This window comes from Drosophila nasuta, chromosome 2R (assembly GCF_023558535.2).
Source record: "Drosophila nasuta strain 15112-1781.00 chromosome 2R, ASM2355853v1, whole genome shotgun sequence".
Taxonomy (NCBI): Eukaryota; Metazoa; Arthropoda; class Insecta; order Diptera; family Drosophilidae; genus Drosophila; species Drosophila nasuta.
The window spans coordinates 23863573-23877044 of NC_083456.1; the positions used below are offsets into that span (position 1 = coordinate 23863573).

The 13472-nt window shown below is 40.9% G+C and overlaps 1 protein-coding gene across 5 annotated transcripts in view; it reads left to right on the forward strand.

The window, feature by feature from the left end:
- The window catches only part of LOC132784871 (cadherin-86C), a 34998-nt gene that overhangs the window by 17623 nt on the left and 3903 nt on the right, over nucleotides 1-13472 (forward strand). For 2 of the 5 annotated variants that reach the window (XM_060790760.1, XM_060790762.1), the window contains 10 exons: nucleotides 6085-6857; nucleotides 7922-8005; nucleotides 8084-8209; nucleotides 8322-8471; nucleotides 8571-8685; nucleotides 10194-10386; nucleotides 10971-12282; nucleotides 12345-12493; nucleotides 12900-12990; nucleotides 13242-13438. In XM_060790760.1, coding sequence (XP_060646743.1) covers nucleotides 6085-6857; nucleotides 7922-8005; nucleotides 8084-8209; nucleotides 8322-8471; nucleotides 8571-8685; nucleotides 10194-10386; nucleotides 10971-12282; nucleotides 12345-12493; nucleotides 12900-12990; nucleotides 13242-13438 — 3190 coding nt within the window. The remainder of the gene's footprint in view (nucleotides 1-6084; nucleotides 6858-7921; nucleotides 8006-8083; nucleotides 8210-8321; nucleotides 8472-8570; nucleotides 8686-10193; nucleotides 10387-10970; nucleotides 12283-12344; nucleotides 12494-12899; nucleotides 12991-13241; nucleotides 13439-13472) is intronic. The other 3 variants (XM_060790761.1, XR_009632289.1, XR_009632290.1) reach the window with 3 other exon arrangements.

The window sequence follows — 13472 nt, forward strand, 5'->3', positions numbered from 1 at the left end:
TGGTAAAAATACTAATATTATGGGAAAATACTAAATATTTAAAAATACTGTAGAAGACATTCTGAAAAATACTAAAATAAAAATACTGCAGAAGACGAATAAATTCTGAGAGCCATATTAAATACTACAAACGAAGATAAATACTAAAAAATATTTTTAAAATACTGTATAAGACGAATTCTTAGTGAAAATATTAAACACTATAAAAATTATAGTATTAGTAGTAATAAATAAATAAATTCTAAGAAATCTAAAATACAGAATAAGATGCTAAATAAAATACTACAAAAGTCAAATTAAATTAAGTTATTTATTCTGTTCTGCTCGTTTTGAAATGATTTGAATTGCAATACAAATAATTACTTCATTTGGCAAATTTAAATTAAAAGTATGTGAAATAACCAATTCATAACAAATTCTTGGCAATTTTGCGTGAGTGCATTTGACATTTGCATGCGAAAACACTTGAAATTAAACGCAAATTAGCTCTGCACATACCCTGTAAAATATACAACAATACTCGTAAGCACAAATTCGAATAGTAGCTGAGTTGTCTGACAAATAGAATACATTATCGGTATCATATATCCAGGGCGGATGAACACCCGCTGGGAACGCTTAGCATAAACGCTAGGGACACCGAATAAATTGTGAGGAAATAACATAAACTCTTTTATTTTCTTGTATTTTTTTTGAGTACGAGTACAACACGCGAATGCATAAACACTTCATATTTATAATGGAATTGGGGTACCTTCGATCGGTTTGGTTAGCTACAGGGTAACTCTTGGCCAGAAAGCATTCTAACTTAACTTGTTTATGCGCCCATTTAGAGCGCAAAAAGGCGCACCCAAAACACACCCGCAGCTGCGGCAATAAAATGTTCATATACGAGTATGTGTGTGCATACATATATACATAAATATGCAGATATATACAAACAGACACGTATAGTAGTAGACAGTCACAGATACACAGATATAAAGCTGCCCAGACGCACTGAAAGTCGGATAGTCGAAAAAAAAAGAAAAACAAAAATAAAATAGCAACAAATGCAAAGACGGACAGCGCCCAACAATCCCCTGCAATACTTAGTTGGCGCAGTGAAGGCAGGAAAAGCACAGACAGGCATCTAGCAATGGCTGAAGGACGGTCATATCACGGGACCGAGAGAGGCATGCACCCAAAGGGGAGACGGGGGAGAGGGGCAGCCAAGTACGAGTGGGGCTCCAAATAAAAGTTGATTACGAGTCTGCATCGCTAGCTGACTGCCTCACTTGCTTACCTGGCTGCAAGGCATAGAGCCGAGCCGAGCTGAGTTGAGCTGAGCTGAGCCCGACTGAACTGAGCTGACTGGCTGCCTGGTCCATTGTCGTGAAGCAGATTAGTTTGCCATCGGGTTCAACTTTATTTGCAACACAAATTTTCATTCTAGTTGAAATGCAGGCAATAGCTAGCCAGTTGCCTGTTGCCAGTTGTGGTAAGTTGGCAAAAAAAAAAGAAGAAAAACATAGCCCCAAAAAGAGACAAAAGTTGCACGTCTCACGAATGCTGTGGCTGCAGCAGCAACCGCGGCGGCTGCTGCTGCATTTTCCGCATGCAGCAAACAGCGACCGCGAAGTCAGCCCAAAAATTGAACAACGCCCAAAATCTTGTTTTGCTTCAGACTGAACTCACGATTTTTTGGCGCGGCGAGACCAGACTGCTGCAAACTATGAGCAACAAGGAAGGACATTAATCGTATCTCTGGCACAGGGGCCACACGATCGGGTCGAACTCTAAATACCCTTCATCCATGTGTGACGAATGCAGCGAACATGCCAAAAGCAAAGATTAGCCCAACTATAAACTGATTTATAATTTAGCAAAAGTCGTGCATAGATTAAAGTTTAGAACGAAAGTGATTACTAAAGATAAGCATTTAGTAAAACTAAGATTTGAAAGCAATTCTTAGTAGGCGATAAATTTAATTCTTATTATCTAAACAGTTTTAGCGATAAACTCTGTGATATTAAGTATACGATCTTGTTAGAACATTGTCTAACATTAATTTAGCCCAAGCTGTGTTGTCTAAGAAATATCAAAAGTCACTTTGCTAATGTGCTAAGCAGAACCCTTCATCAAAGTCGAACATTTATTTATACAAGCGCCTTAATTAATTCCATTCTATTCTAGAGTATCTAGCCAGCTCTTAAGTATATTTTACAGCTAACACATTTTGTTTTATAGATCCGCGTTGTTTAAGTTCGCCAAGGCTATTGCAGTAATTAGCCTAACAAGTCTATTTTGATTTTGAAGTTACAAAACAATATGCTAATTAAGCCACTCAACTCCAGTGGGAATAATTATTAGCTAAACGACAAAATGCAACCGAAGAAAGATAGAGAAGACTGTATATGTGGTATATCATTGAGGTCTCCATCTGCTAATGAATTCACGATGTCAATCAACGAGGCTTTGGGAAAATACAATTTAAGGACTGACCGAAAAAAATCTCAGCACAGTCAACGAATCTCAACAGGGGCAGCATCGCAGCTACTGCACAAGTAGACCACAAAATAGACCGCATCAGATGGCCAAAGCTCGAAGCAGGCAACCAGGCAGGCAGGCAACAGTCTGGTCGTCGTATGTGTGTTAAGAGAAATTTAACCAAATGGCACAAATATTGTGTGCTACAATTGTTGCGCAATAATGGTGCGGTCTTAAAAACCAGTGAACGCCAGCGCAGACAGGGAGCTGCACTGAACTGGGAACGAGACTGAGACTCCAAACTGCAACTGGGATTGAGACTCACAGGCTGCGGCTGGCGTCTCAGACTCACACACACACACACACACAGAGAGAAACACATTCGAACTGCTTCGCATGTATCTAATAGTGGAGCCTGTCTAAGCCAAATGCGGGCAAAACATAATATTGCAACATACTTGGCCGTAAATTCAAACGACGCAGCGCCAATTGCGAGGGTGTGAGGGTGGCTGAGCGGCTGGCTAGAGTTTTGCCTCGGATCACATCGGATTCGATCGCCTTGTCGCTTTGCCTCGCCTCGCCTATAGACGCGACTCCACTCGACTGACATAACTGGTCATTCGCTTTGGAGCGATGCTGTTGCTGTTGCTATTGCTGTGAGCTAGAGCTAGAGCTAGAGCTAAGGACACGATGCAGCTGCGCCAAACTGGAAATATATTCGCAAATGTGCAACTAGCATCTACTGCCTGCCAGACGGTCGCTGCGAAACCGGATTTCCAATAAGTTCGAGTTCGTTGCATGCAACACACACACTGACACACACACAGATGCAGATGCAGCCACAGCAGCAGTTAGACTTGGCTGTATTCAATTGCCAACGCGCTCGCGTTGAGGGCCAATTGCCTAAGCCAAAAGTCGACAAACCAAAAAAAAAAATAAAAAACAAAAAATTGCAATTCGCCTGACTTTGACTTCGACTTGGACTTCGACTACTGTGCACAGGGGCGTATAAGCAATAAATACGATAATCATTATAAATCTTCTAGCTCATGTGCCATCCCCCCAAAACCATTCCCATACTCACCGGAGGGCCTTCGGAACTATTCCAGTTACGCAACGCTCGAAGACATTTCAGCATAATTAGCATAAAAAGTGTATTACAGTGGAATAAATAATACTACTTGCCATAGCTGTCCCTGACCGTTGGCCCGTCCGCTTGCCGTTTGCTGTTCACTGTTTGCTGTTTCTTAGGCCTTCCATCTAACGGGCTCGAAAGGCATTTCATTACCATTGCTAATACCGTTTCATGTCATTTGTCATGTGAACAACTATGTCAGCTAACTACAAAGAACTACAGATTAGCAGTAGACTAGAACAAACCCTCCTCGACTTCATTGTATTTGCAACTCGCATAAATATAAATTCGTCATATCTTTGCACTCAGCAATTTGTTGTTGCTGTTGTTGTTGTTGTCTCGGAAACGTTTAAATGCTATTTAAAAAATAATTCCACTTGCGCTACGTTTTGTCAACTTCATGGCCATCTTCTTTACACCGCTGTTTGCCAGCCAAGAATTCACCGCTGCAAAAACTAGATCAACAAAGAAGAACATTTCTCTCTCTGAAATGCGTCTAAAGTACCGCTCGTAATTGTCGCACATGATTCAACGTTTAAGCACAAAAGAACAAAATAAAAAAATGTATTTCGCGTTTAGGCAGACCACAAAATACGTGACCACTTTAATGTTCTCTCCACCAGTTGCGTAAAATGTGTGTGTGTTGGTACTCTTTCAGAATTAATGATTGTCCAATCATCAAGTTGGTCAATCGGGTTTTACATTGCTCGATCGCAACGTAAACTATTCCCCAGCGCAACAAGGTCAATCGATTATGTGAATATCCTCAGATGTCTTTAGTGGCACATTTACAATTACAATTTCAAAATCAAGTTTTTGAAGCAAATGCCGAATTACTTTAATATATAATTACCAGCTATTGTCTAGCGTTATCTCTAATTGTAGCGAGCCTACACATCAACAAAGATGAAAAGAAAGCACTCGATCTCGATCTCGTACTCTCGGTATCTCTTTTGAGTAGCAAATGATCTTCAATGAGTTGCACATTGAATTAGTTTTGCGGTATCCCATTGAGCATTAAAGAAAAGGCATTCAATGTGATCTCACATGAATGTTGTTGTTGTTTGTTTTTATTTTTGGGTAGTAGAGCACATGCATATGTATTTCGTGGTTGATCCAGCTTACGAAATTCAACAAATTTATGTTGAACTTTGTCCAAATCGATTTGTCTTAGTGACCATGTCGTTTCGTTCATGGTTTCTGTTTCTCTCTCCCGCACAGTGGGACAAATAATGGCAGCCATTTGAATAATGCACACATAAGGAAGTCGTTAAGAAACCGAATTTATTGCAAGTAGAACGAAATGTTTGTCAATATAAGCTCAAATGGAATTGCTAAAAATTTGCACTTATTTGCCAAACTAATTAAACCATTTTGAGTGGCAAAACATATTCGACAAATATTAATGAAGTATTCATTTACTTTCGCTTGCTTTAATTTGACATGTTATATATATTTTATTTACATATTTTCTCTGCAACTTTCCCACTGTGCTAAGCTGACGTCATGGCCACCGCATTTTTAGTGGGAACAAATTGAATTTATCGGCGATCTCTTAATTACCAATATATTACTGTTCCGAACTAAAACTTAAGCAGTTCGACAAGCGACTTAAATAGGTATTAAAATGTTATACTTTAATTTAGTCGTCGGTCGGGGCTAAATGCGGTTTCGTTGCATCTTTTTTTCTGCTGCTTGCTGTTACGTCGCTGAGAAAATGAAAGTGCAATGTGAGGGGTACGCTTATTAAATATGGGGACAGCACTCCATTTCAAAGCGAAGCGGAGCGCACACAGCATGAAATAGAAAATGAAAAATGAAAACGGAAAACAACAGCAACAGCAACAACGAACAGCGAATGAAAAATGAAAATTCAAAATGCAGCCGCCAAGGGGAAGCTGAGCAGCTGAGCAAAGCGCGACTCACTTTATTGTGGGTTTTGTGGTTAAAGCGTTGACCAACCCAAACTTCAGCTCCAACTTTAAACTCCAATAGCAACTGCAACAACTTCAGCTGCAACAATCTAGGCGAGGGGTAACAACAAGTTTTCATATTTGTCTTAGGTAACAAAAACACAATTATGATTCGGTTAAGTTTTTCGACGACTTGCCTACATGGTTCACAGACGGATAGACTGAAAAGCATTGCTCAACAGTTTAATAAGGTTTAATTTTAAGGCACGGTCATAAACACACTCACACTCATTTTGCACATTGCACATTGCAATTGCACATTTGCTTAAATCGAAACTAATTAAATGAATTATATGAGATTACGCTGCATATAACATTTAAAAGATTGAGATCTCTCTCTCTCTCTCTCTCTCTCTCTCTCTCTCTTAACTTCTCTCAGCTGCCTTGCAAGGTCAATAATGAGTGCGATTATTGTGCAGTTTATTCATCTACGTGATGTTTTCTTCTCGCATACATTTGTAATACTTAAATACAATACTATATATCTGCTCTGGTCTTTAATTGCAGCAATGGCTTCCAGCAGTAGCAACAGCAACAGCAGCAACAACAATTTCCGCAGCAAAAGTCACAACCTAACACATGTGCCGCAATGCCGCCTGAGAACCGGCAATGGCTCAACGACCACGACTTTGGATGCAAGTTGTGAGCGAGGCCAGAAGGAATGCTACTATTATCAACCACCTACCTCCCAGCACCAGCATCAGCTTCAGTTACAGGAACAGCAGCAGCAACAACAGCAACAGCAGCCTCTGCAACAGCAACAGAAACAACAACAACCACATCGACATCAGTGTTGGCCAAGTTTGCAGTTTGGCCGATGGCTGAGCGCAATGACCGCCTATCGATTGCTGACAATCAGCCTCCTAATTGGAATTCTGTGTCTACATCACGTTCACGGTGTGGATCCCAAATTCGACCCATCCACGCGCATGCGGCTCGTACTTGTGCCGGCAGACGCACAGGTCGGCTCTGTAATCTATAGATTGCGTGCAACTGACGAGGAGTTCGACTATCCACTGACCTTTGAGTTTATGGGCGATGCATCGTCATCCACCGTCAAGGTGGAATCGCTTCCATGCACCAAGTACAATTCGGTCTGTCAGGCAAATGTTGTGCTCCAGCGTCGCCTCGAGCCCGGCCGCTACTATGACTTCCAGGTCTCAGTGAAGGACACAAATGGTGGCATAGCCACGCAATTGTGTTCAATTACGGCAACCAATTTCACAACACCCCATGACCTCATCTTTCCACACAAGCCCGGCATCATTATGATACCCGAGGTGAGTACAGAATGCCTTCCAATGCTAACCCATCCGAAAAGGAATCCAAGCAAAAAATAAATACCATACTCTCTGCACAAGGGAAATAGAATTGCTTAGGCACGCTCACGGTTTTCGCTTGGTATGCGCTTTAAGAATACTTAAATACCGATCGAAATCAATATAATCATAATATGCTATGATAGGTTCTACTCGATACAACATCTGACCCGACTCTTAGTTAATAGACACCAAGATCTAATCATAATAAGATAGCATTTGATGGACAATCAGTTTGACCCGGCGCATAGTTAATGCAAACGTATGTGTAATAAAATTGCTTAGCTCAATGATTGCAATCATAATTCGATTTAATTTAATGTTAAAGAGAAGTCCGACCAAGTGAACTAAACTTGATTGATACTCAGAACTAATCGAAATAAATATGCAATCATTTTAAGATTGAGTTTTGGTAAGCAAAGATTAATTTTATAATTACAAAACGTTATTGAGATTAATACAAAATAAACGTGTTTAAAATGTGTTTTGAAATATAAAAAAAGAATACAGACTAACTTGGCATTTTATTCCTAAACAGATAAGTTTCAAGAATGTAAAACCTCAAAGCGAAAATTAGATCATGATTGAGTTAATTATAGGAAAAATACAATTTAAAAAAGAATTATCAAAATAAGCCTTAGCCGCTATGACTCATCTCATTTTACTAAGTAATTCTATTCGTTATTTCAATAAAATAATAATAACTTTAGCTTATTTAGAAACCTGTTGTAAAATGCAATATTTTACATAATTATTGATTTATTTTATATAAATTTCTTGACCCGCACAATTTACCTAAAACCTCTTAACAAGAGATAAAGGCAATGCTCACAAAAATATATTTTGAAAAATATTTATTCAACTTACTTTGACTTAGTTTGAAGCATATCACTAAATACAACATATTACATAACTATTGATTTGTTTCAATGGAATTTCTTGACCCACGCAATGCCTCCTAAATTAAACTAATTTCTGCAAAAGCTTAACCTTGACAAACATTTTCGTTTCATGACTCTTTCAAGGATGCAAAGCGAGGCACCGAACTCGACTATGTAATCGCACGCAAGAATCCGCTTTATCAAAAACCAGTCTACCTCGAGCTATGGGTAAGTATTATTACATGATTATAATCATTTTACTTGCTAACATGTACAATTAAAAATATGCTATATATTTATTTGTAGGGTTCTCCTTTATTTGCCATAAGACAAAAGATCGTATCGGCGGAGACGACAGAAGGCACTGTGTTCCTGTTGGGTCCTTTGGATTTTGAGAAACAAGCCATGTACCACCTAACAATACTGGCTAATGTACGTCTATGTCTATAACTGGTTGCATTTGAATAGTCGTGATGTGTAATGCGAAATGTTTCGACTTCTTCTTCTTTTTCTTCTCGTTGTTGTTGTTGGTCGTAAACTTTAGGATGCATATGCCGAACCTGGACAGGATGGCCGCAATATTGCTGGCATGGAAATTGTTGTCATTGTCCAAGATGTACAAGATCAACCGCCGGTCTTCACACTGGCCCCACCGGTTACAAAGCTGCCACCCGGTATACTGCCCGGCGACAAAGTAATTAAGATGCAGCACCCAAGATAAAAACCATAAACAAAAAAAAACCAAACCATATTTATTTATGCTACTTTGTATGCGTTTTATTGCCATTCGCAGATATTGCAAGTTCATGCAGAGGATGGCGACAAGGGCAATCCGCGGGAGGTGCGTTATGGTCTGGTATCGGAGAATAATCCGTTTACGTCTTTTTTCGATATCAACGATACGAGTGGTGAGTGCAAGTTTTGAGAAATCTTTTAAATCTTTTGGTTAAGTCACATTTTATACTATTCAAAATATGTAATTTGTTAGCTGCAAAAAGTATTTCTAGTTATGCAAATACTTTCTACCAGCAGTTAGTCATGCATACCTCGCATTGCTTCGCCTACAGGGTACAGCAGGCATTCAACATTGCAACAACATCTGAGAGAGATACATATTAACATAACTACCAGCAAAAGAACAGCCTTAACAGCAATCGAACGGACCAGCTCCAATCCGGTCTGTCGTTAGACTCGTTAGATAGCCAACCCAAGCAAGCTCATCTTCTGCCACTTCCTCTCTGTCTCGTCCTCATCCTCGGCTGCGACAGCGTTGATGCCCGTACGTGTGTACGCTTTGTGCTGTGACCAAGTTCTGGTACTGCAATTTGGCTCTAGGCTTCATGCAATGAGTCTTTGCCCTTCCCCTTCCACTTCGCATTTACCTGCAACCAAACTGTTGCAATGATTGCGCTTCAGCTTCCTTGTTTCGTGCTCGTCTGGTTCACTGCCAGCGCTTGATGGCAATGACTCTCTGGCTATGGTCTTAGTCTCTGTCTCGATCTCCGACTCTGTCTGTCTCTTGGCAGACTCTTCGTGTCTGTCTGTCTGTCTGCCTTTTGTTTGCCTCGTTCAAGATGAGGCAGCACCAACAGCAACAACAACAGCAGCAGCAGCATCGGCAACAAAATTTCGTGCCAACTCTTTTCGGCCAAGCTACAAGAATTTCATGAACATGCTGTGCATGTGTCTATCTCTCTTTCTCATTCTCTCTCCCTCTCTTTCCCTGTAGATGCTGGGGGATTACAGTCGTTCGATTATGATCTACACAGTCTTTGAGCTAATTATACATGTGTACTCGACTCGTACTCTCTTCGCAGGGCATATGAAATATTTTAATGTAAATGACATCAATTTACATGCAGGGAGCGTAGCAACAAAAAAATATAAAAAATGAAAAAAGTTGCATTAAAATGTTCTCAGCCCATTGGCTGATTACTTTCTGTTTCCTTTGTCTGTGGGCCAAGTGATCCGGCAATGCCGAGCAAAAAGTGAAATGGTAGCATTATCTTGTACATAACTTGGCTAAAAGCGGCAACAGCAGCGTCGGCCTAGTCTATTGCCATGAGAGCAATCTCTTTTTGCTGCCGTTGCTTTACTTTGGCCAACTGCAGTGCAATTGTTCCCATGGCTGACTGCAGCGACGCTTTTTTTTTTTTTTTCTTATTTTACTACTGCCGCTTATAATAATGGTTATTATCGAGGGACAGTACTGAATGGAAAAGCACAAAAAACAAAAACAAAATATATATTAATACAATTAGCTGCGGGAAAGACGTGTTAAACAATGGAGAAAAATTTACTGCAATTTACTGCCAACTTTTATTATGTTATTATTTTATTGCACTTAATCGCTAGCTAAAGAATTTTAATTAAACATAATTTAATTGCTAATCCTTTTTTTTTTGCACAATTGCAGGTGAGATTTTTCTGATGCGACCACTCGAAGATATTGCGGCCATAACGCATGTGGGCGATCCCGTCCTGCTCACCGTAATTGCGGAAGAAGTTAAGGTTGGTCGTGACGAACCTCCAGCGATGGCATCCACAGTGCAATTGGCGTTCTTTCTGCCGGAACGTACCAATTCGCCGCCTTACTTCGAGAACGATCAGTAAGTACAGTACAATCAAATATGTAAAAATTACAACACACAAAGCACACGATATGGTGATCGACTAGCAGTTACCCTACGATGAGGAAATAATCGATATGCTAGCAATCAGGATGTCTATAAATACTTTATAGGTTCACTCGCCTCGCCTCGCTTTTTTCGCATTCCCAACTTTACATCTCTATTGCAATTTGATGGTCTTACCTCAAAATCCCACAAACGAAAAACATTGTGCATGAGAAACCACATTTCCTTGCAGCCACCACATCCATTAGCATAAAGTTGAAGCAGCTCACAATGAGGTTGATAAGATTACCACAACATCGTCTCGCAGACTATATCAATTTATGCCCAGGCTCGTCTAGGCGAAATTCCACCTAAAACTTGAAAATACCTTTACAGTTGAATAGCTCAAGTTGAAGTTGAAGTCGAAGTGGAAGAAGTCTGAAGTCTCCGTCGTGTGCTTTTACAGCATTTACATAGTTCTTCGCTCGATGCTAATAACTCGCTCACGATTTGTTCCTTCTTTTCTTTTCGTTTTTTTTTTTTTTTTTTTCTTCTGCTGTTGTCTTCCCATCATGCAGCTACGTCTCGAGGGTGGACGAGAATGCACCTCAGGGCACAGCGCTGACGTTCATCGATCCATATGTGCCGCGAGTGTATGACGATGATACCGGCAAAAATGGCGTCTTCTCGCTGACACTGCTCAACAATAATGGCACATTCGAGATTACCCCCAATGTGGCGGAACGCAGTGCCTCGTTCCTCATACGAGTGCGCGACAACTCGTGGTTGGACTACGAGCAGCGGCATTCGGTGCAGTTCAATGTGCTTGCCCAGGAGCTGGGACCCGCAACGAACCTGTCGGCCATCGTCAATGTCACCGTCTACATCAACGATGTGAATGACAACACACCGGTGTTTGATCAGCCAGCCTATACGGTCGATTTGCCCGAGAACATGACGGTGGGCACAAAGGTGGTTCAGGTGCATGCCAGTGACTTGGATTCGGGTCTGGGTGGCAAAGTGCGTTACACTGCCATCTTGGGTTACCTGAACACCTCGCTGAATCTGAATGCCGAGGACGGCAGCATCACGGTGTCGACAAACAGTCACGGCTTCGATCGCGAAGTGATGCCCGAATATCATTTGTATGTGGAGGCTCGGGACATGGATGGCAATGGGAATCGCGCTCAAGTGCCGCTCATTATCAAGCTAATTGATGTGAATGATGAGGTGCCTGTTTTCGATAAGGATCTGTATGAGTTTATACTGGCCACCGATCTGCAGAGCTTCACAACGAATGCGTTTATTCATGCCACCGACAAGGATGCCACAGCTCCGAACAATGTGGTGCGCTACGAGATCATCAATGGCAACTACGAGAACAATTTCGTATTGGACAAAGTGTCAGGCGAGTTGACAGTGCGCGAGAAGATCAAGCTGCGTTCCAAGAAGCAAGTTAGCCAGCGCAGAAGACGAGCTGTAGCCGAGGGCGAAGACGATGTATTCATACTGACGGCGAGAGCTTATGATCTGGGCGTTCCTGTGCGCTTCTCCACCACCATGATACGCATTTATCCGCCAGAGAGTCGTAAGCGCACAGTGACCTTTGTAGTACCCGGACTCAATCCAGACAAACGCAAGACCGAAGAAACACTTTCGGCCATAACGGGAGGCAAAGTGTTCATACACGACATGCGTCCACTCACTTCGGAGGAAGCGGGTGCTAAGGACATACCCAATGGCAATCCTAATGTCAAGGAACGCAGCGTGGTGACAGCAACTGTGCTCTACGACAGCTCCTCGGTGGTGGACATCTCACAGATTCAACAGCGTTTGTCGCAGCACAATAATTCCTATGCCATCATGCCACAGGATACGGCAGAGACAGATGTAAGTCCTTAACTAACTAACCATTAACCAATGAACTAATGAGAGTGTGTTTGCTTTAACAGAGTCTCACTCCCTTGCAGACGCAGTATAAGGCCGAGAATAAAGTGCTCTTCTGGTTGCTCATTCTATTGGCCACATTGGTTGCTCTAACGATCCTGATCCTTTTGCTGTGCTGCATCTGTTCGTGGTGTCCACTGTATGGTGCAACAACGTAAGTGACTTTCATTCATAGTAGATTTGCAATATTTGTTCGACTATCCTTTACTGTCATCCCTTGCTTATTGACTCGGTAACTTAGTCTTGGGAAAAATGCTAATCGAAGCTATACGAAAAATGCCAAAGGAAAATACTTAGACACAGCTGCAATTCATCTAACTCTGCATGAAGAGAGTCTATGATAAGATAACTAAATGACCTAACGTATCTAATCTTCAGTAACTATAATCTAACTCCGCTCAAAACTTTTCAAGAGATGCTCTCTAGAATTGTGCCAAAGACTAAGTACAGAGCTCAACGGAGCGAGGAAATTTCATAGCATTAATCATGATCATGAACTACAAAATAAAAAAAAACAACATCATTTATATCATCTTTAATCGTTTATTCTTCTCTTGTAGCAAAAGAATAGTTAATATCAGTAAAACTGAAGACGATGTACATCTAGTGCATAGGGAAATGGCAAATGGAAAACATACAAAATCTGTTCAGGTAGATTTTGAACAATTTCGAATTACACTCGTAGAATTCAAATTATCTAGAGAAATATTCAATATTCACAAAAAAAAAACACACACTCTCACTTAATGGCAATTTCGTTAGTTTTATGTTCTTCTTTTTCATTTTAATTTTCCTTTTTAATACAAACTCTTAACTTCTACTTACACTGGTTGCGGAAGTACTTTAATTTTTTTTTTATTTTTGACTTTGAATTTATTTTGTAATCCAAAATAATGTTACAGGTCGCAGAGTGGATGGGAAGAAGAGAGGCATGGTCAGCGGAGAAGCCATCCGATACACGAACGAAGCCCACACGCTGGGAGTTCCGGGATGGCCGTGAACAGTCTGACGAAAACCTAGAGATGCAGCACGCTGGTATCGATAACGATAACACGCGCACCCAATCAGCCGAATACCAGCAACGACGCGTTCGCATCAAGTGAGCCTAATGATAAATCTCTTTTATCAGACAT